Source organism: Lepisma saccharinum, chromosome 16 (genome assembly GCF_977018435.1).
Source record: "Lepisma saccharinum chromosome 16, izLepSacc3.1, whole genome shotgun sequence".
NCBI lineage: Eukaryota > Metazoa > Arthropoda > Insecta > Zygentoma > Lepismatidae > Lepisma > Lepisma saccharinum.
This window is the reverse complement of record NC_139244.1, coordinates 12,529,911-12,551,311: the sequence shown is the minus strand read 5'-3', so window position 1 is coordinate 12,551,311 and position 21,401 is coordinate 12,529,911. Positions and strand designations below refer to the sequence as shown.

The following is a 21,401-nucleotide window of genomic DNA, read 5'->3' as shown; positions in this document are numbered from 1 at the left end:
AGACGAGACCAGTGACGACGCCAGGGTAGAAGAGGAGTAGATGCCCCTAGGTCGATCAGTTTGACCCCAGTAAACGAACAAAACTACATAAATAAATGTCTTTTTTGGCCCAAATACGCGTTTTTGTACGGTATTTAGAAGTATATTACATGCGACTAGCCCCCCCCCCCCTCCAAAGCCCTGACTGTCCACTCATTTTTTTTTCTGACGCCATAACTGGAGGAGACGAAAACGAGATGGGGTCTAGGAATCGAAATCTAGGATCCTAGTTTTGAGCATATAACGGGCATGTTGACATGTTATCTTCTTCTAACAAACGCAGCCCTTTCAGTGTTTTTAGTTCCATACTAGGATGTAATTTAGTTCTTTTCCACGCGCACGATTCTGCAACACTGGATGATAATGGTTGAAATTAAAGAACACCTCTCTCTCCCCCTTTTCGAACGATCTTCTTGCACTAAGGGAGGCGTGTTGCTCTTCCAAGAAATCACTTACGGTTACGACATTAGTGGGACCATGCAAGATATGCCTCGACACCGCAGGCACGTGACAGGGCGAAATCACGCATCAAATCTTGGAAAGGGGTTCTCCTTCCGTGATAGCTGTGTGTGTGGAAATCGGCATTTGGAAGCAGGAAAAAGCAAGTTACAATTAACTGCCACTGTCCGAAACGATGTAGCTACTTTAAATTGTTTTCAAGAAACCAATCCAGATCAATTATTGAGTAATCTACCATGCGCTGCAAAAGATGTGCAGTGACGATACGGAGCTTCTCGCATAAGAGACGAGACTGCCCAGTTTATACCGCGTTTGTTACAACCTGTCCCGGTTCCCGCGCTAGTTGCTCCCTGGCTTTTCTCGGTGCTGGGGAAAGTCAAAGCCAGGCAGCCAATTAAAATACGCAACGTCGCAACAACATCTACGTAAGCGCCTCTCTTCTGGCTTCCATTCGCTCCTCGCTGCCCAGCAGACGATTTTTTCCTCGTTTCTCATTGGCACCGAAACTGTCGAGCGCTCCCTAGCGCGGGAAAGGGGACAGGTTGTAACAAACGCGGAACGGCAACACTTGTACAGTGGGATCCATGAGTATTACCCTGCAAATTGTCCATGACTATTTTCATTGATTTTTCTCTTGCATACTAAGCGATGGATTTTTATGTATGTTGGTTCAGAAGTTGTCAACAGCTTGTTTTGAGTTTTCTTTTAATTCTTGAAGCTCTTATTGGATCAAATAAGATGTACGAACATGGTGATGGACAATTTGCACAGTGATACTCATGGATCTCACTGTATGTGCACATAAAGCAATACACCAGAGTAATAGACGGAAGTCAAGGAATACGCAATATGTGTACAGTGGGGCAAATAAGTATCTCCACACAACTTGTCGCTTGTGAATTAATTTCATTCATTTTTCTCACACCGAATGTGTTTTTAAGGTATGGAACTGTACTGATGTTGGTGTACACTGTAAAAAAGCTACTGAAGAAAAGGTCTAAGACCGTCAATTTTCGCTCCTAGCCAAATACCGTAAAAAAAATTGCCTTGACAGTTTTTAAAGTATTACCGGCCATTACATACCCTAAATTAATGTAGTTTTTGTGACTCGGTTTTAAAAAAATATATTTAAGGTGCACTCAGATGCAATTTATGATCATTATCTATTTTCATGCAAAACACATTGAAATCAAAATCAAAATCGTCTGCTTCCCATTTTTTGTAAATTAAGGTAGTGATTGCTGCAACAACAGTTTTAAGCATTGCCATTGGCTGGTAGCTAGCTTTGTGGGGTATCACTTATCGGACACAACTTAAACACCATTGGTGGTTAGGTTAGGCTTGTTGGTTTGGTTCTCTTAGAAGAAGACGAAAAATAGTTGTAGCAGTAATATCGACCGTAAATTAACAGGCACACAAATTTTAACGGTAAAATATTGTAAAGTTTACGGTAGTACATAAATAAATAAAATAAGCCCCCTTTGGCCCAGCATAAAAAGTAATAATGTCAAAGGCAGGAAAAGATGACAAAGAGAGGGCTGATTTCTAAGAAACCCCTCCTATGTATTGTACATGAACTTCAGATACGATAAATTCCATGCAGCCAGGAAAGCCGCTGTAAAAAACTTTAGTCAGAAGGTGTTCGAATGCAAAACTTGGTTATCATTCACAGAAAGTTAGATGTCACGGGAAAGGCTCAGTTAAGATATACCGAAGTCAAACACGACAAGAGGCGACCTGGAGGGAACCGCCAGAACAAAGGGCGAGGAAGAAGATAAGCGCCGCTCGCTGAAGACCTTATTTTATCTCTCTGCCGCACACAAAATCTGCTCCTCTGCGGTGCCGTGTCCCAGCGCGCTACTGCAGCGGGATCAATCGCAGGGCGGCCACATACTGCGTAGGCAAAGGGAACGCACACGGAAATTCGCCAGCGAATACACGGGCAGTCTTTGGAAAGTTACTACACTAACGGTTACTTTGCTAAAATATTAACTCAGTTATAGTTACGACTAGTCATCTCGAAAAGTACTTTAGTTACAGTTACTTAAAAAGGTCAGGGGTTATTTTATTTCAGAAAAGAGATAACTTTTAGAACGTCTTGCATGTATCGGTCGGAGCTTTTCTTTACAGATCTAAAACCACTACACTTGAAAAAAAATATTAGTTCAGTGGCTGAGCCGAGTCGCAGGAACACTATGAAAAAGATTAAAGTGTGAAAATGAAATTTCAGTCTCACACTTGTTCCTCAGCGATTATTCCATTCACACTTAATCATCTCGCACATGTTCCTTCGCGATTGTCTTAATTCTCCCGAGCTTGTTCCTTAGCGATTATTCAATTCGGACTTAATATTATTAATTATATTATTTTACAAATAAAAAAAATCAAAATTAAGTTAAAATATCTTGGCGCTGGTGACAAATTCAGACTTGAGTTCACTATTTACAAGTAAATACATAGAAACTCTATTCCACCTTGATTCCTTTCGATAAACATCACTTTGGTATTGAACAATTCTTTAGCCTTTTGTACATTTTCACGACTGCTTAAATCACCATTATGGTACCTATGATCCACGTTTTTACGCATCAAAGGCTACTGCATGAAGTAATTCAAAACGACGGCGCGTGAAATGAGATGCCGATTTGGAGAAATGATTTCCGACATTTAGAAATCCTGAACAGACGAGAAACTCCACAGTATTGTATTGGGAAGTGGTTAATTCGGGGTATTTTTTTTTTTTTTTTTTGCGCTAAAAGGGTTTAAAAAAATTCTTGAAATTAAGTTTTCATTCATGAATTACAAAAACAATCACTTAAGGGGCGGGGGCGGGGGGCGGTGTAATATTCGAGATTTTCACAGAGTCCGTAAATTTCGAAAGTCTCCCGGCCCGAAACTGGTCCGCAAATGGTGATTATCTTCAGTCCTGAACGACGGGATTATAAAATTTCCCTTCTCGACCAAAATTTTCGTCCTGCATACCCCTAGTTACGGCAGTCCATGATGATTCTAATGCCCGTGGTCAAAAAGTTATTTCCTTATTTTGTCTGACGTGGCAGTAATTGCTATAACTTAGCTACATACAGTCCGCAAGTCACAGAAAACAGTATTTTTATAATAAAATATCACCACTCGAATTACATGGTCTTTTCTCAGATATCTCGGGAGGGGGGGCACTCACCCCCCTGGGGTCGCCTTTGTATTTATCTCTGATGGGCGCGAAAAAAGGCCGATGATGCTACGGCGCTGTTTAGGATTCACGTCAGCACACCCTACTTGTGGGGCGTTACTCCAGACACACCTGACCACACCCCATTTGTTTATCCATTGGCCTTGGTATTCTTCTGTGAAACAACGTTAATCCCTTCTACTTTTCAACCGGAAATTAAACCGCAGCCCATACGTCACAGCGGAGTCGATGGAAAGGCCTCTGTGTTTTAAGAAAAGAGCCAACTGATCCTGAAGGATTCAAGAAAAGAAGATGCGGTCGTGAAGGATTCAGCCACGCAGATTCGGCTGTAACGGATCTTGAAGGATTCGGCAAAGGAGTTTCGGCGAGAACGGATGGATCTTCAAGGATTCGGCAAAGGAGTTTCGGCGAGAACGGATGGATCTTCAAGGATTCGGCAAAGGAGTTTCGGCGAGAACGGATGGATCTTGAAGGATTCGGCAAAGGAGTTTCGGCGAGAACGGATGGATCTTGAAGGATTCGGCAAAGGAGTTTCGGCGAGAACGCATGGATCTTGAAGGGTTCGGCCACGGCACGAAGATTCTGCTGTTAACGGATCTTGAAGGATTCGGCAACGGAGTTTCGGCGATAACGGATCTTGAAGGATTCGGCTGTAACTGATCTTCAAGGATTCGGTAACGGAGTTTCTGCTGTAATGGGTCTTGAAGGATTCGACTCACGGAGATTCGACTGATCGATGCCGATCTGAATGGTACAAATCAGGTTTCCGATTCGACTGCCTTTTCCAAATATCCATGAACGTTACTAAATTTATCACTCAATCTCTTCCCGTGAGATAACACCGAAATAAGCACCATAATCAACTCATCCCTCGTTGCGGTTGCAAAAACTAAACTTTCAAACAGATGAACACTGTAATATCGTTCTGTGAGAAACGTGATGTTTTTTAAGTTGCTTGTCTATTCCGTATAATGGGATTTCGTCTTCTAATCGTTTTCGGATGCAATATATTATTACGTCTGAGTTGAACATCAAAATCCAGACCGTTCTATAGCCTCCCTAGGTAAGGTAAGGTTAACTGTATCAACTTTAAACTGTAAGAAACAAGAGGAAAATAACATTTACGTGGAAGGAAGAGAAGAAAAAAACCACGGTGAACTCACAATTAGGGTCATCTAGACCAGTGTTTAAAGATCGATACCTGAACGTAACACACAGAAAACCAAAACTTACTGAACAAGTCTCGTCGCGTTCGTTCGGTACTTGGTGAATCAGAAAGTAAGCTGTCTGAAGATTTCGCCTAATATAAACCAAATTTGGTTCTATCTGTGGTCTTACGATGCGGACATACTACGACTGATTGATTTCACTTCGCTTTTCTGTCATTTTTTGCTAATCTCGAACATGAGGATAAATGGTAAGAAATTAAATGGATGAAGGGACAATCGCAAACATGAATTGACAGTACACAATACGGCCCTTACACTGGCTGAGAGTCCAGACGCTATTGCCTCACTAGTCTGCAAATTGCATTCCAGAGGCTGACGTTTCGGTGCTTATGGATAGTGTTGTCCACGAGACGAGACTTTGGCCTCGTGGAAATGCTGTCTCGTCTCGAAAATATTCGTTTCTCTTATGACACATGGTCAATCTCGTCTCGTCTCAAATTTTTAAAAGCCTGTCCCGTCTCGTCCCGTGGGCAACACTACTTATGGAAACGTCCACCCCCTACACTTCCGGACATACTACGAAGGTTTGAGTTTGTTTTTCTTTTAAGTCTACTTTATGGACAGACAAGGCTAATCGGAACTGGACCTACAGTGGTATGTGGCCCACTATGTGCCTCCACCGAGTATCGAACCCGGGACCATACCACGAAAGTGGCAGTCTCAATAGGTTACTATCTATAGTTTAATATGCAAAAACAAATTCTAATAACTATTATTTACAATTTAGTTTGTATTATTTCGAGACGAGAACGAGACAGGTCGTACCGGGATCCAAACCAGCGAAATCTACCTGTAAGCTGTCCAATGAAGCTTCAGAAAAAACAACTACACGCCCTATTTTTAAACTTACAACGTCTTCAAAAGTCTTAAAACACTTCATACTCCCATCACGTGACCGAAACCTCACCAACCAATAGGCGCCAAGCCTGTCTCGACAATCACGTGTTTCTTCTCACCGGACATCCACCACCAGATGACAACTCCCAATCGATAAATGTTTGCCGATGGGCACTTGCTTGGTTTTGCGAGGAAACTGGAAATGATGCCTGTTTTCATTCACAAGTAATTTTGTTTGATGTAGCTTCTGTTGGGACTCACACAGGAAACTGCCGTGATAACAATGTACTTCATTCTCAAGTGTAACCGCAGACTTTGAACTTCAGTCAATATTGATACTGAAGCAGGAAGCTGTTATGGGTCCTGTTCTCAGGCAATTCCATGAGAAAAGTTAAACTAAAATAAATTCTTAGATGTTCCGTTCCGGACCAGTAGCTCTTCCTATTATCTGTTGGGTTCATCTGATTTGATTCTCAGTCCATTGTCAAGACTTTGCCTCTAGGATATATTTAAGCCACTCATGATGCAATGACTTAAAAAAAAACAATTGACGACGGTCTATTTAAGATCTCCCCGATGGTAACGTCACCTTGTGATCAAGAGGTCCCAAGTTCGATACCTGCTGGAGGCACATAGTTCTTCGGATCCCAATTTAAATAGTGGATCCAGTCCAGATTTGTTTATCTGTGCATAAAGTGGACTAAACACTCAAACTCAAAGATTGAATATATAATGCTTGTTTGAAAATATCTTACGTGTTTGCATAATTTTTTCAGCAGATAAGTTACGTCCGTAACATATTAATTGTTCTGTTAATAGGAAATAAGAACAACTTATTATTTTTACTGTTCAATTTATAAATGCTTGTGATTTTGTCATTGTTTATATATCACAAGGTTTACATGTGTTTTACAAGTTAAGCGCGTAAGTGTATCATTTCCATCAATATATAAAAACTCAATTACAGGAAATACAACCGCGTAAGAGACATGTAAATAGTAATAAACATGTAAATTAGCTTAACGAATACTCAATCCTTCCAAATTTTGCTCTTCAGGACCAATAATGGTAGGCAATCGAAAGTTGAGGGTTGGGGGACACAAACAAAACAAGCGTAACCTTGTTTGTAGTAGTAGAATTTTCTCAACATTTTCAAGTACAATATCGAACCCATTCCGTTGGTGAACCATTCGAATTTATGGGAGAAATTCCCAATATTACTTAACTGTATTTGATTAGATTGATTTGTTTTACTTTACTTCGCTTTTCTGCCACTTTTGGCTAATTCCAAACACACACAAACATCAATGCCCAGGCCGGCATTCGGGACCATTACTTAACTGAAGTAAATAATCACTCTAACGCAAGCTTAGAACTCCATTGAAGCTAAAACAACAGTCATCCGAAAATAATAAACTATTGTTAATGTTATAAATTAATAATAAATCCTAGCATAATTTAGCAGCGTGTAGCATAATTTCATTGCTTAACACTTACCTGTTCATTGGTCAAATATATCTAATATTTCGCGAGTCCAATCCAAAAATAGAACAGTCCATTTTACATGTGTCAAGGGACATCACATTAACCAAAATAATGTACTGGTCGATATGTATGCTAAGCGAGACAGGGAATTGCCTAAAATATCTTTTACGAGACTTCTTTACACAGACCTACTGTCGTAGAGTAAAAAATAAAATCCAGGATCATTGGACAGTTTGGTGCAAGGAACAATAGTAGGCCATACATACAGATGGCTCGCGGAATTTAATAAAAGTCATAAATAGTTTCACAAAAATATGCCCTTCCAAGACCAGTTATAGTTTTTATTAATAGATTGCGAACTGGACACGTACGTATACCAGAGCACGAACATATAATATCGAAAATAGGTATTACTAGACACCAAAACTGCACACGTGGTAACGACAACCCCGATGCCCAAAAGTTTGATACGCTGAAAAATTCCATTTCCTATATCACTATCTTCCCTTATATCCGATTTAACCCTGCCACTCATTTGGATTTTATATGGATATGAACGCAAATGTCAACTCGTAATATAAACAGAACATATAGTCAGGCACAGAAATACATTTGGGGGGGGAGGGGGTTCGACCAATAATAATATGTAATTATTATTACATGAATAGGTAAAAAGATGGTAAAAGAATAGATACGTGAGAGCATGTATTCATTATCTAAGCTTAAGATCGCCAAATTTGTTTTAAAACAACTGCCCTGGCAAGGAAATTAATGTCAATATTTATTGAATAACAAGAAAGGATTTAGATCCAATTGTAATAGACATAAATAATTAGACGGTGATCACATTTAATTTATTATTACAACTGACGAAAGGTAAAGTTGCTGATTAACATTTTATACATATTACCATAAGTAGTTGTGTGCATAAATCTTTGGAACTGTCCTTCAAAGCCGTACGATCCAAATTCCTTTTCTTCCACTAAGTTCAGCGGAAATAAATAATAATCGATTATGCAAATGCTAAACAATTATATTTTGATTACTTAATTTTAGTACTTGGTAAATCTTTCGCGGGGGGTCCGGACCCCCCTAAATACGTCCTTGCATATGGTGTAAAATCAGGAACGTTGGCCAAAGTAGACAGCCTTTTGTTTGACAGGGTCAAAAGAAGGACATGAATGAATGCATAAATTTCGCGAATCATTTCACAGGTTAATACAAAATATTACATTTCATTTCATAGTTCGATTCCTTTTATCAGGTAGCTGTCCCTGACATAAAGGCAGGGACGTCGTTAGGGGGGGGCCTGGGGGGGCTTTGGCCCCGGCAGTTGTAACTCTGGCCCCCGCAAACAAAATTTTGATCGATTAAAAATTATCCTAAATTAATACTACATATTATTTTCTGGTAAATTTGTAGCAGAGTTGGAAACACTGTTCCGAAGAAAATCTTCGGAAGCAAATGTAGGACAGCAAAATTCCACCCTTTCCTTGCTTACCAGATTATAACCAAGGTCATAAAATCTGCCTGCTTAGAGGTTATTACCCTTGCCCTAAGTTCCTGGAAACCAGAGATCCGACCCTTTTGTTGCAAATGACCCTTCCAATACAGATGGAATCAAAGACTCCGCCGTGGCCGAGCGGTCAACAGTAGGTGGTCGAGCGACATAGGCTATGGAGAGAGTTCTCCAGTACTGACATTGTTCGGAGATTTAAAATTGCTGTATGCTTCAGCTTCAGAGCCACAGATTAGCTTTGTGTTCTTGCTTGCGAGGAAGGTCTGCTATCGCGTTCCTACGGTCACTGTGTATTTGTTCGTGTGTGGGAAGAGTTCTAGCGTTGTTGTGCATTTCCATCTTGAATGGATAAATTTATCAAAACCGGATATTTTAAAACTATCTCAAAACATGTGGAAGATGACGGCAATGAAGAGGGTGTTGGTCCAAGTTCTGACGTTCCAAAGTTAGACAAAACAAGTGAATGTACTAATGTGAAAACAATTACTGATCTTGGGGTAGATAATCCTAGGCAACCACTTTTGCAAAACTATCCAAATACTACGTTCGGAAAGCGAAAGCGGTCATTTCAAAAACACTGGTTTGCATCTGCGCTGTGGCTAGAATATAGTGTGGAACTTGACACATGCTTTTGTTTTCCATGCCGTAAATTTGGCACAGATTCAGGATATACAGAATCAAGTTTCAGGAAAATAGGGATTCGCAACTGGAAGAAACCATGTGAAAAAATTAAGGAAAACGAGGAATGTCCTATCATCTAAAATGCATGGAACTGTGGGCGAATTACAAAGTGAGTACCAATCAGTTTTGTAAAACAATTATATGTGTGTGTGTGTGTGTTCGTAGTTTAACTTAAATAATGAAATATGTATATGTCTGTATATCGAGTGTTCAAATTGAAAAAAATGCTGAGGAGAAAAGTCATATCAGCTTCCCTTTTCAAATTTTGAGATTTGTACCTAAAACATACGGACTGATGGTTCAAAGTAAATAACAAAATTTTCCAATTAATGTACAAGAGTTCAGTAATCACAGATCTCGTCTCAGTGGACTTTAATTTCATATCAGAATTATTTTTCTTAGAGGAAGGCAAATTAATCAGGAAATATTTTCTCATCAAATACATATTGTAATTTGCAAACCAACAACAGTATTAATTTTAATGTAAAATTCAGTACAGAAACTGACAATTTATATGCTGATATTAATGTAATATTTACTTGAAGTTGAAAGAAATGATTACGTCAAATTCTTAGCAATAGCAAAATATGATCGAGAATATTTAAGAGGAAAATTCTTTACCTGGTCAGGAGTTAAATTAAAAATTTCAATTTGAACACTGGATGTACTTTGATTTTCGTTTCCTGATTTTACATTACTTTACTGACACTTCTGGCTAATGTCAAAGATATGCAACGGTGATACAAGAAATTAATGCATGGACAGTAACAAAAAAAAGCGCCTGCCTCTCCAGGCGAGGACATCGCGTAGCGGTAATGTCGTCACCATATAATTAAGAGGTCCTGGCCTGGGTTCGATATCTAGTGGACGCACATAGTGGTTTGGATCCAACTTTAAACTGTACGTCCAGTCCCGATTGGCCTATCTGTGCATGAAGAGGACTTAATACAAAAACTCACGGACTCGAACTTAGATCAAACGGACTCGAACTTAGATCAATTTTGGACAAAATTGTAATTCGGTAGCTAACGTGCTCAGCTACTGAGGCGGCTAGATTTCAATAGGTTTTCATTTTGGCTATTTTACCTTTTTTCCTACCTCGTAGGTTAATTTTTACAAGTCGATGTGGATGGATGAACGATGGACGGATGGAAAGGTGATGGGAGCATAGACAAACAGAATGAGTCACCAATGGCTGGTGGAGGTTTGAACATGGGGTCTCTGATTCCGTAGCCCTTTACGCTTACCACTCCGCCACGAACACTGGAATAAATGAAATAAGTAATGCCATTGTTTAGAATGGATGTCGGGGACAGTGGAAGCCTAGCTAATAACAATGTTCACTAATGCATTGTTGGCATTGCTAGCAGATGTTAACGGTCTACTGATACCTCACACAACGGAGAAATAATCTTTACCTATATTTGCATTGTTTTAAAAAATATATATAGCACTGACGAACGAAGGAACAAAGCTAATCTTTATGGTGTAGAGCAGGAATTTCCAAACTTTTTCGTTTCGCCGCGCCGTTAGTGTTTCAAGATTTTTTTCACGGCGTCCAAATCAGAATGTAGGCCTATCTAATACTTGCTTTGATTGATTGATTGATTGAATTGATGTTTTAAGTCCATTTCATGCACAATAAGGCTAATCGGAACTGGACCTACAGTTTAAAGTGGGATCCGAATCACTATGTGCCTGCACCGGGTAACGAACCCGTGACCCCTTTATTACAAGGTGGCGACTCGAACACTACGCCACCGGGGAGGCCCTATCTAACACTTGTAACGCTCTGTTAGTGTGCATAGGTTGCTTTCCTTAAGTTAAAAAATAAACATATATTTCAAATTCCGAAACATTTTTTATGTAAAATGTTCTAAATAAGAACATGTATTTGGAACAATCATATCAATGACTGAATTTCAGTGAAAATATTGGAACATCTTGCGGCGGCCCCGTACGCCTACCAGGGCGCCCCAGGGCACACTTTGGGAACCACTGGTCTAGAGATTACAATTTCTGTAAAACTGAGTCCGAGGTTTGAATCCTGAAGGAGATATTATTTTCTTTCACTATTACAATAACTGATCCCATTGTCGACGTAATCAAAAATAGTTTAAAGTCCATTTTATGCTCAAATAGATTAATTGGAACTGGATTTATAATTTAAATTTGACTCCGACCCATTGTGCAATGCGTCTCCATCGGGACTTGAACCTGGCACTCTTTGGTTACAAGGCAACGTGGTAAACCACACCGAGGAGGTCCGCCGTGGTAAACATGACGTTATAATAAATATGCAATATAAAGCAAAAACATGAATTTATTCTTAAGAATGTTAAAAAACAACAACAACAAGAAACAGAACATTTGAGTCGCCAATAATATTCTGCATATTACATATCATAATTGTGATGGCGATTTGTGAGTTTTCCTTCATTAATTGCCATTCATGATCGTCAACATTGCGATTAACTAAAAGTAACAGAAAAGCGGCACAACATTTAAAAAAATATAATATACGTAGAATAAAAAAAATAGGTGTGAAACTGAAAAAGAAAGGTAATAAAAAGTTGATATTGACTACCTATTTTTTGTGCTATTTGAAGTTGTCAAATTTTGTCATTTTTGGCGCGAATTTACCTGTCTATTTAGCATGCTTTGTGGCTATTATAAACCCGCTGCTTACTGATAACACGAACTCAAGACAGAAATAAACAAGTGTGAAAACACCTACTTCAGTGTCTTCGTGCATGATACTTGCACAAACCATCAACGTTGTTTTGGGAGAATGCAGGGTGCAAGTTAAGAGGTGCGCAATTTTCGAAATTGCCGCAAAAAAGTGGCACGCATCTATTTTTCCTACTACATCTCGAGGCACTGGTGTACACATGGGGGAGCTGATGCGGCCATAACTCTCCCGAAATTTCTGTCTTTGAACAACTTTCAAAAGGAAGCTTAAAAGTGGTTAATTATGAAATATGTTATACTGTCTCTCCCCCTCCCCTCTGAAAAAAAACCTGCACACGTTAGTGTCTAGAGGAGAGTTACAAATCACTCGCATAATTTAAAGTGCTGTTTGCGCTGGAATACTACTAAATGTGCTAGAATTTAAATTTGACAATAATTTCAATGTTAAAAGCGTTATTATTATTATTATTATTATTAATGTTTTTATAACGTCCTATTATTGTTATAATTACGTCCCTGCCTAAATTCACAGCCAGAAATAAGATTGATTGATTGATTGAGTTGTTTTAAGTCCACTTTGTGCACAGTAAGATTAATCGGGACTGGACCTACAGTTTCAAGTGGGATCCGAACCACTATGTGCCTCCACCTGGTATCGAACCCGGGACCCCTTAATTACAAGGGAACGACGGTACCACTGCGCCATCGGGAAGGCCCAGAAATTAGAATAAAACGCGATCTTCTTTCTTCAGGAAAACAACATCTTGACAGGCGGCCCTAAGACCAGCACAAAGCTTGAATGGAGACAATACAACAAGCTTGTTCAACAAATGTTGGCGAGATGGTTGCGGACAACCAAAGGCGGCACTGCGTCCCAAATACTCTCTGAACTGCCCGTCATAAAATGTTCCTGCGAGACCTATTTCTATCTGTGGTCGTCACTGTATGACTAGACCCCTTTGTGTCGAACCTGACAAATTGCAGGGAGCGGTCTTTCTTGCTTGGGATTAAGGGAAGGAAATGGCATTCAAATGGCAGGGAAGACTTATCCCTGGGTTGAGTTATTGTACCCCTGCTGTTTCAGTGCACCGTTTCTGTAAGGCAATACGCAAATACGGTTAAATTTTCCCTTTCCCAGTAAACCTTTGTTTTCGATTCATTTTGTTCATTCTGCTAGATTTTGCTTATATCCAGGGTGCCAAGTACCAGAACAGTCCAATGACCTCGCTGCCTTCGAGCAAGCAATAACTTTAGTGAGGAGGTAGGAGGGCTTGGGGAGGGAGGAGGGGCAGATGCAAGAGGACGAAGAAAATGTAGCAGTTTACTTACATGATGACTCGTGAAAGTATTTGTTATTGCCTGTTTGAAAGAATGAAAGGTATGAAATTAGTAATATTTTTCTTGTTCGCTTCGCTTTCAATATAAGCGTTTCTAATAAGTAACAAGTTATAATTGTTACCCCAAAAAACCGTGTATATGAGTGCGTGTACGTGTATGTAATATTATTTGTTAATGATGACGTACTGGATACCAAATAATGAAAAAGTAAAGTAATGTGCTTCCCTGTGCTTTTCGCTATGCCATGAAAGCGTATAGGGGTGTGTAGTTAGGGCTCCACACTTTCTTGATCACGGCCGAAGGTGGAGGTGATGTGATCAATCAGCACCACGTCCCTGGCCTCGTTTACCTGCCAGAGTTTCCTCCATGTACCCACTTTATACGTACGACGCTGGGTGGGCACCGGAGCCGCTCGAACAGGTGAAAAAAAAATCCCGGTATCCTCCAGAATGAATAGGAAAGATCCTACACAGAATAATTTATCAGTTTAGCACTTCCACAGGGGATATAGTTTCGATAAAAAAGAAGAGGTTGTCATTGAGACAAGCAGAAAGTAAAATACATTAAGGAAAACTGTAAAGTAATAGTTTAATAGTAATTACATAAATTGATTTGCTTCCTGAAAATTGTTGAACTCTAATTTTTATTTGACCTCCAGTATTCATATATACGTATATTATATACACTTCTTAGTAGTTTAATATACCAATGCACTATATATGTAGCAATATTATAATGTAATATAATATTATATATATATATATATATATATATATATATATATATATCTGTGGTGTGTGTATGTGTGTGTGTGTGTGTACATTACACACAGAGAGTTATTTACCTTTACTGTCTGGCAATATTTACATAGGAACAAATTTCAGATTTGGCCCCCCCCGAACTGATCAACCTAGCTACGTCCCTGCATAAAGGTTACATTTCAATTCGCACGATATTCTCGAAGCCGTACCCTGATCTAGGTCAGGGTCAAGGACGACGCCAGCGCCACCAATTTCGGAGCGATGGGGGAGGGGCTTAAGTGCGATATCGTCACATCAACTCGAAACTGGGAGCCAGGGTATGATACAAGTCCGTACGATCGCGTGGTGAATTCTGCACACACGTCAAGGTACGAAGTCAGCCTTTTGTCGAGACGAGAACGAGACCGGACTCTTATCGAGATAAGACCGAGAATGGGACAGACCTCTATAAAATCTAGACAGTGTCGACATCCCTAAGTTTCGTTCAACATTTTGGTCAACGATATCTGCAAATTTCACCTAAACCAAATTTACAACTTATGCAGACATCCCAAGTGGATATCTATTTAATACAACTGGTGTGAGCATGTGCATCGCAGTTGCATACATTCTTTTAGGGTTCGTAGCATCGAAACGTAGCGTTAAACAGATAAAAATAGAAAAGCTCTTGGATTAGCGACCTCTATACATTGCGAAAATGACACGTTTCGGAGAGAAAAAAGATTGTTTGGAATAACCATTTTTCTTCTTCTTGTAACCCAATATTTGTTGAGATAGATGAGATACAAATGATTCTTCACCAGGTACAAATTCTTATTAGTAATCGTGTAAATTTGCTTTGAGTTACAAACAATATTTAGTAAATATTACTAAACTTCGTAAAGGCTACCAATTTTTGTGTTTTCTGTTACCAAAAATCTTAACTATGCGTATTTTGTTGATTCCAACAAATCCTGTTTTTTTGTTCATAAGTTGTTTATACAGAGTGTTTCAAAAGCCACGCAACCCAAACTTCAATCGCGTGTAACATGAAAACAGTAAGAGATATTTACACCAGGTTTTCGGCACTATGAAGCCTCACCCATTGACATTTCTCAATGCTTAACATTATCCGTTTGCGCCATACATAAAATTCTGTAAATTAATAACTGGAGGAAGTCTGTACTATGTACAGTCACCGGCAATAATAATGGGGACACGTAGATCCTGATATACTTGCTTCCCTGCAATACGCTGTGTGTTGTCTAACTCCATAGCGATAAGGCAACTGCAATAGCAACGTTTCAATAGGAAGGCAGGCAACACATAACTCCATCCAGGTAAGCGGGTATTTCAAGATCTGTGTGTCCCATTTTTATTGTAAGTGACTGTACTTCCAGACAGAGACAGGTTATCTTACACACGAGACGTGACTACCACCCTATCGTAGAGGTGCGTGCTGAAAGCACTACTACACCTGTTCCTGAAGCGAGGCTGAATAATCCACCTATTACGGCAGTCTCGACTGTTAGTTCTTCATTAGGGCAATTAACATCGCGTATTTCTACAACTCAGTAATCGAAACCGTAGGAAGGATATCGCACGTTTTACCCAGCACCATGACTTAACTGCTGCTGATCGTTCAAACCAGGCGGGTACGTCAGCAACTACGATACGTGCACCATGCAAGTACTCCTTAAATTGTACAGGACATTAAAATAGTATTATTAATAAAAATATTATTATAAATATATTCGGAGACCTGCCACGGTAGCCGAGGGCGTTGTGGTTGACCAAATCTCACCGTTAAAGGTTCCCGGTTCTAATCCCGGCCTGAGACCAGGTATTCCTTCGTGAATGTCTCTTCATCAATTTCATTATCATTCTCGGTTATTTTACGGCTCTTTTCTACACCTTAATCGCGGCGATGAGGATGAAAGATGAACTTATGACAAACAGAATGACACATCTATTTATCTTCGTTTATCTGTACACTTTGGCTAATAGCGATGAAGAGTGATGGTTGGATGAAATTGATGAAGGGACTCGTAAAGAACGCCCATGCCAAAACCGGGACTCTGAGCCAGGCACTTCGGTCACCGAGCTCGCTGATACATTGATACCTTGGTAACTTGGCTTCGGAGCTCGTTACGCTGACCACTACGCCACGGAGGTTGGCTCTGGCCATCATTGATCATCATCGCCGCGATTATACCCTACGGAGGAAGAAAATCGCCGCAACACTAGGATAACTACAATACTGAGTGCACATTAAAACAATAAACAGCCAAGTCTGGCGACTGAACGGGTGCCACGGGACACAGAACAGACACACAAGACAAGAGACCTCCTTTCGGCCAGACCCTCGTTAGCCTACACTGATTTGACAGCGGCCTACGCTAACGACTACATCACAGAGGCAGGTTCGGAGTTCGAAACCTGAACAAGCCACAAACCTGCGTGTGTCTCAAGTACATTCATATTTAAATCAATAAAATCTGCAGTGGTTGACCAAGCCAGTACAAAACCACGACCCGAACAAGCAGCTTAGCATGCAAGAATCGACCATGCCGATAAGTATAACTGGGGAACCTTCAGATGCTATTGCGACGCAGACTGGCCGTGTCTCGAACAGGTGTCACGTTGCACCCCGCTCTCGTCTTCGAACATTATTGATCGCTTACCTAAGCTTCTCATCCCTGGCCCACCGCTCTGCATCACAAGCCTTCCAGAACATGGCCTCCCATGGTCCGCACTGAACGAGCAACACACACAGACTCCGTCGGTGCTACGATACACGGGGCACGCGCACTAAGGGGTCCGGCGTTCACGGAATTTTTAAAACCCCTATTTCAACACTAACTTTCCCGTTTCGACGCCCGAACTTCCCACTTGACGCCTTACGCAGGGGCAGACACGGTGAAAATTGAAGGAAAATTACCCTCTTAGATGTCTTGTGGTATAGGGTGATCACAAAGTCGCGTGATGAAAACTTTTATCGTCAATAACATGAAACAATTTTTGTCTTGTAAGGGGAGCCATCTGGTTTCATGATTTCCAACTACTAGAACTCGTGCCATACTTGTAGCCTGTAAGCTACGGGAAACTTGCTGCGTATAATCAGAGGGGGAAACACTGGAAGCCTGATATTGACAATATTTTCGATATCAGTGGTAATCAATAGTGCGGGTTTGCCCTCTTCCAATTTTTAATGACTATATAGGTTACAGTTGCTGGACAATTTTTGACATGACATATTTTTCCATGTTGTTTGCTCACATCTGCATTAATCACAAAGATATGGCAAATGGATGATTGCTATCAATTTGATTTGATATGGTTTTAATTATTTAGCATAGCTTTTCTGTCACTTTTAGCTAATCGCGACGAGGAGGATGAATGCTGATATGATGAAGAGACACTCGCATAGAACACACACATCCTGTCCGGGATTCGAACCCGGGATCTCTGGCGCAGAGTCCGTCACGGAGGTCAGCGATTGCTGTCGAAAGGAGATGTGGACACAAAAGTGGGGAATTTTACTTTAAAAAAAAAATAGTTCTCTCAGGTTGTGGTAGCGCTGGCTTGTATAAATATTTCCCCATTTTGACAATCGAAATTCCCGCCTTACAAGAAATTTCCCGCCAACTGAGAAACACTGGCTGGGTCACAGAGTGGAAGGCGAGAACAAGAACACGAAATAATCCCATCCAGCGCCTTGAAAGTGGACGTCATTCGACGATTCTAGGGTTTCCGTCAGTATTGGGGTTAACTTTCCACGCCACGGTCTGTTCTCGTCTAGTGAAGAGGGGATTCACTAGTGTTTTCGATAAGGTACTACCGAGACAAGAGAAGCATGGCCGTATTTAGAGGGGGGGTTTCTAGGGTTCAACCCCCCCCCCCCCCGAAACTTCTGACATGTTGGATTAATGGAAGTTCAGAAGCCAAAATCTGTAACAATTTTTTTTTTCGAAGCATCACAAAAATACAAGGAGACAATGTTGAAACGATCGAGCTAGAATTTTCATACATTTGGAATTCTGAAACTTGAGTGAAACCGGATTTATTCTCAGAATCGTAGCCCACCCGCGACCCCTCCATTATCACTTCTGTTGTCATCTTTCCAGTGTTGCTCCTGCGTCACAAGGAATATAGACTGAAGATTCCCTTATGATTGTCCCAAAATTCCATTTCCAGCTTTTAAATTTCCTGTCCGATAAAGTCGAAAATCCCCCTTGATAGGAGTTCAAACCTAGGATCTCCAGTTTCGCAGCGCATTACGTTCGCGATTGAGGTTACAATCCATGCACCAGGCTAGGTTTTTTAAAAGAATAACTGGTAGCACACTTTTCAAAATTCCAAAAATTTAATTTTAAAGTCAAACAACAAAAGCTTTATGACTAAAATTTCCATCTAACTTTTAAAGCTTTTCTCTTGAAGGTATCTAAAGTTTAATGACGAAGTATAATAATTGTGCATTTCAGTACACACTGTATGAAACTTAAAAAAAAACAAAAAAAAACTTGTGCTGGATATTCACTCCTCTGCTGGATTGAGTAAGCCCCCTCAAGGATATAATAATAATATAATTATTATTATTATTAGTATTATTATTATGGAATAAAATTGTTTTATTATTATGAAATTTTAATTATTATTGTACAATTATTGTTATTATTTCTATTATTCAAATTTCTGGCGACGCCCATGGGAACAATTATGAATGAACCCCCTCCGAACTTTTTTCCTGCCTACGGCCATGAAGAGAAGTATCAGTCTCGTCACTAATTTCCAGACAGAAATATACACAAAAATTTGAGAATAGGAACGTCAAAGAATAAGAAGACAATCAATGTGGGGAAATCCACAAAAAAACTAGAAATAAGGCACGTATTTTGATACAAAGAAGTGAAACAAACACTTGAAGACAATTAAAGGAAGGGGAACGGTTACTCAAAAGACTGTAAACATTATGAAATAAAATACTAAAAGTGTGTGCGTGTGTGTGCGTGCGTGCGGAGAGGGGTTATAAGTAGGGCTCGTAAGTGGAGGAAAAATCAATTTCTTTCCTAGTGTCCGAAGACGAGGCCCAACATAATATATGTTAGGCCATAAAATGGTGGGTTTTATTTGTCATTTTTTTGCCTTTTTCGCCGTTTTTTGGCTTATTGGTCCTTTTTAAGCATTTTTTTAGGTCTTAACGGCTTTTCTTGCAACTTCACCTTCTTTCGACTACGTTTTTACTGCTCATTCTCAATTCCAATCATCATCACTTCATCACCTCTTAAACATCCTTTCAGTAGTACAAAAAAATATATATTTGAACCATCCCTGAAACGAGAGAAAAACATTTTTGGACGACTGAAGCAGGTACGGTACAAGGTCCTTAAACCGTAACTTGTCTGGAAGGTCGCGCTGTAAGTGGCAAACTTTCTCTTGTTTTCAAGCTTTCAGTTTTTCGCACTGTGTTTTCCATACCACCAGAATTTTTTTTTCATGAAATATGTAATTAGAACTGAAGTTTTTAATTAATGTGGATCACATTTATACGTCCTTTTTTCCGTTTTTATGTCCTTTTTTTATATTTTTAGGTCTTTTATAGGTTTTTTGGCAATTTATAGGTCTTCAACTTCAGAGCCTTAGTTAAAAAGCAATTAAAAATATTAAAACATGAAGACATTTAAAAGTAACTTAAAATGGGGAAATACTCGTATTATGGGATGGCAAGATAGGACGGGAAAACACACAATAGTCACATTTAAAGGAAGTGTAATGATGAATGAAAATTACGATATAATCTGAGAAATGCTGACTTGTATCATTTAAAAGAGAAAACAGTCACACAAGACAGTACTGAGATGATAACACTTAATCTATAAAATCTGAGAAATTGTGACTTACATAGTTCAAAACAGAAAACACACACACACGAAAGATGACTAAAAATGGAGAAGATAGCGTTTACTATAAAAATAGAAAATAAGCACCCAGGATGGTATTAAAAGTGAAGAAATGATGGCACAAAAGCTCTGATAAGGGGGAAATAGGCCCTTACAAGGGCGCCAAAGAGTAGAAAAGCACTTCAAATGAACATGCTGCCATCTAGGGACTGAAATATCGAGTCCAACGTGATCCATCGAATTGAACAGTTCACCGTGCGGAACGACAGCCTCTTCGAAACGAACAGGGACTTCCCAAAGGTAGACTGCACAAGGGTCCGTCGCAGTACGTGTCATGCCTGTTGCCTAGACTTGAAGGCTTGAAGCCTGTCACGGATTTGCAGTCCAAGAGAGATTCGTTGCACGCGAAGTGCTCGAGACAATGTCAGGTGACGTCACTTCGACTGCGGCACCACAGAAACAGACAACGGCGGCCACCGAGAGAAGGGAAGGGGGGGGGGGGCTCTATTTCTGGGTATGCAGGTAACGATTACGCAAAAGCGCTTTGTAAAACTGTGGGATGGGGGGGGGGGGTTGGAACACACCGAATCAACCAGTTTTGTGCCAAACTGAAAGATGGACCTTCGATTTAACGATTATATTATTTACTTTGACAGACATGATCGATAACTTATTTCACAAGTTGTGTTGGCGGATATTTTACGGTTCCATGGGCAGGCCACACACAAGCATTGTAAAATTTAGGCAGACGGATAAACAAAGTAATAACTAATCCCTGTCACTGATTACTTTAAAGTTTAAAACGCTGACTCCTTTTAGCTGGGGCGACACTAAATGACAAAAAGCCCATTTGTGTGGGCACTTACCAGTCAAAAATAAAGTATTCTTCAAATTTTGGCGGGGTGTAAGGGGCGACCTTCAGGTAAGGCGTCCAATAGTCAACCTCACTTCCACGTAGTAACACTGGACTGAATTTTGCAGACGAACGAGGCTCTGGCGACTGGCGCTATGGCCAGTATAATTCTGTGTGTTGTCCTGTGTTGTGTTGTTATATGTGCTGAGTGCCCCTTTACAGCCTCAGCTTTTAACCAAAGTCAGACAATTTTAAGATTTTAGTTACAACACGGCATTATAGTTATGTTATTCTAGTTATGGTAAGGGGCTGGACCCCGTATAGTGTGACGGGTGCACCCCACCCCAAACTTTTAAATTCAAATACAAAATTCAAATTTTGGCAAAAATATATGGCGAGAAACAGGTTCCATAAAGTTTGAAACTAAAAAAAAAAAAAGA

General features: G+C 40.0%; 1 protein-coding gene across 8 annotated transcripts in view; it reads right to left on the bottom strand.

Moving 5' to 3' along the window:
- Positions 1-21,401, bottom strand: part of AMPdeam (AMP deaminase) — a 172,507-nt gene that overhangs the window by 64,008 nt on the left and 87,098 nt on the right. Inside the window, exon 1 of one of the 8 annotated variants that reach the window (XM_083137702.1) lies at positions 16,893-16,964. The exons of the other annotated variants lie outside the window; for them this stretch is intronic. Coding sequence (XP_082993828.1) covers positions 16,893-16,945 — 53 coding nt within the window. The 5' untranslated portion in view covers positions 16,946-16,964. Of the gene's footprint in view, positions 1-16,892; positions 16,965-21,401 lie in introns of those variants that run through there. 8 annotated transcript variants of the gene reach the window in all.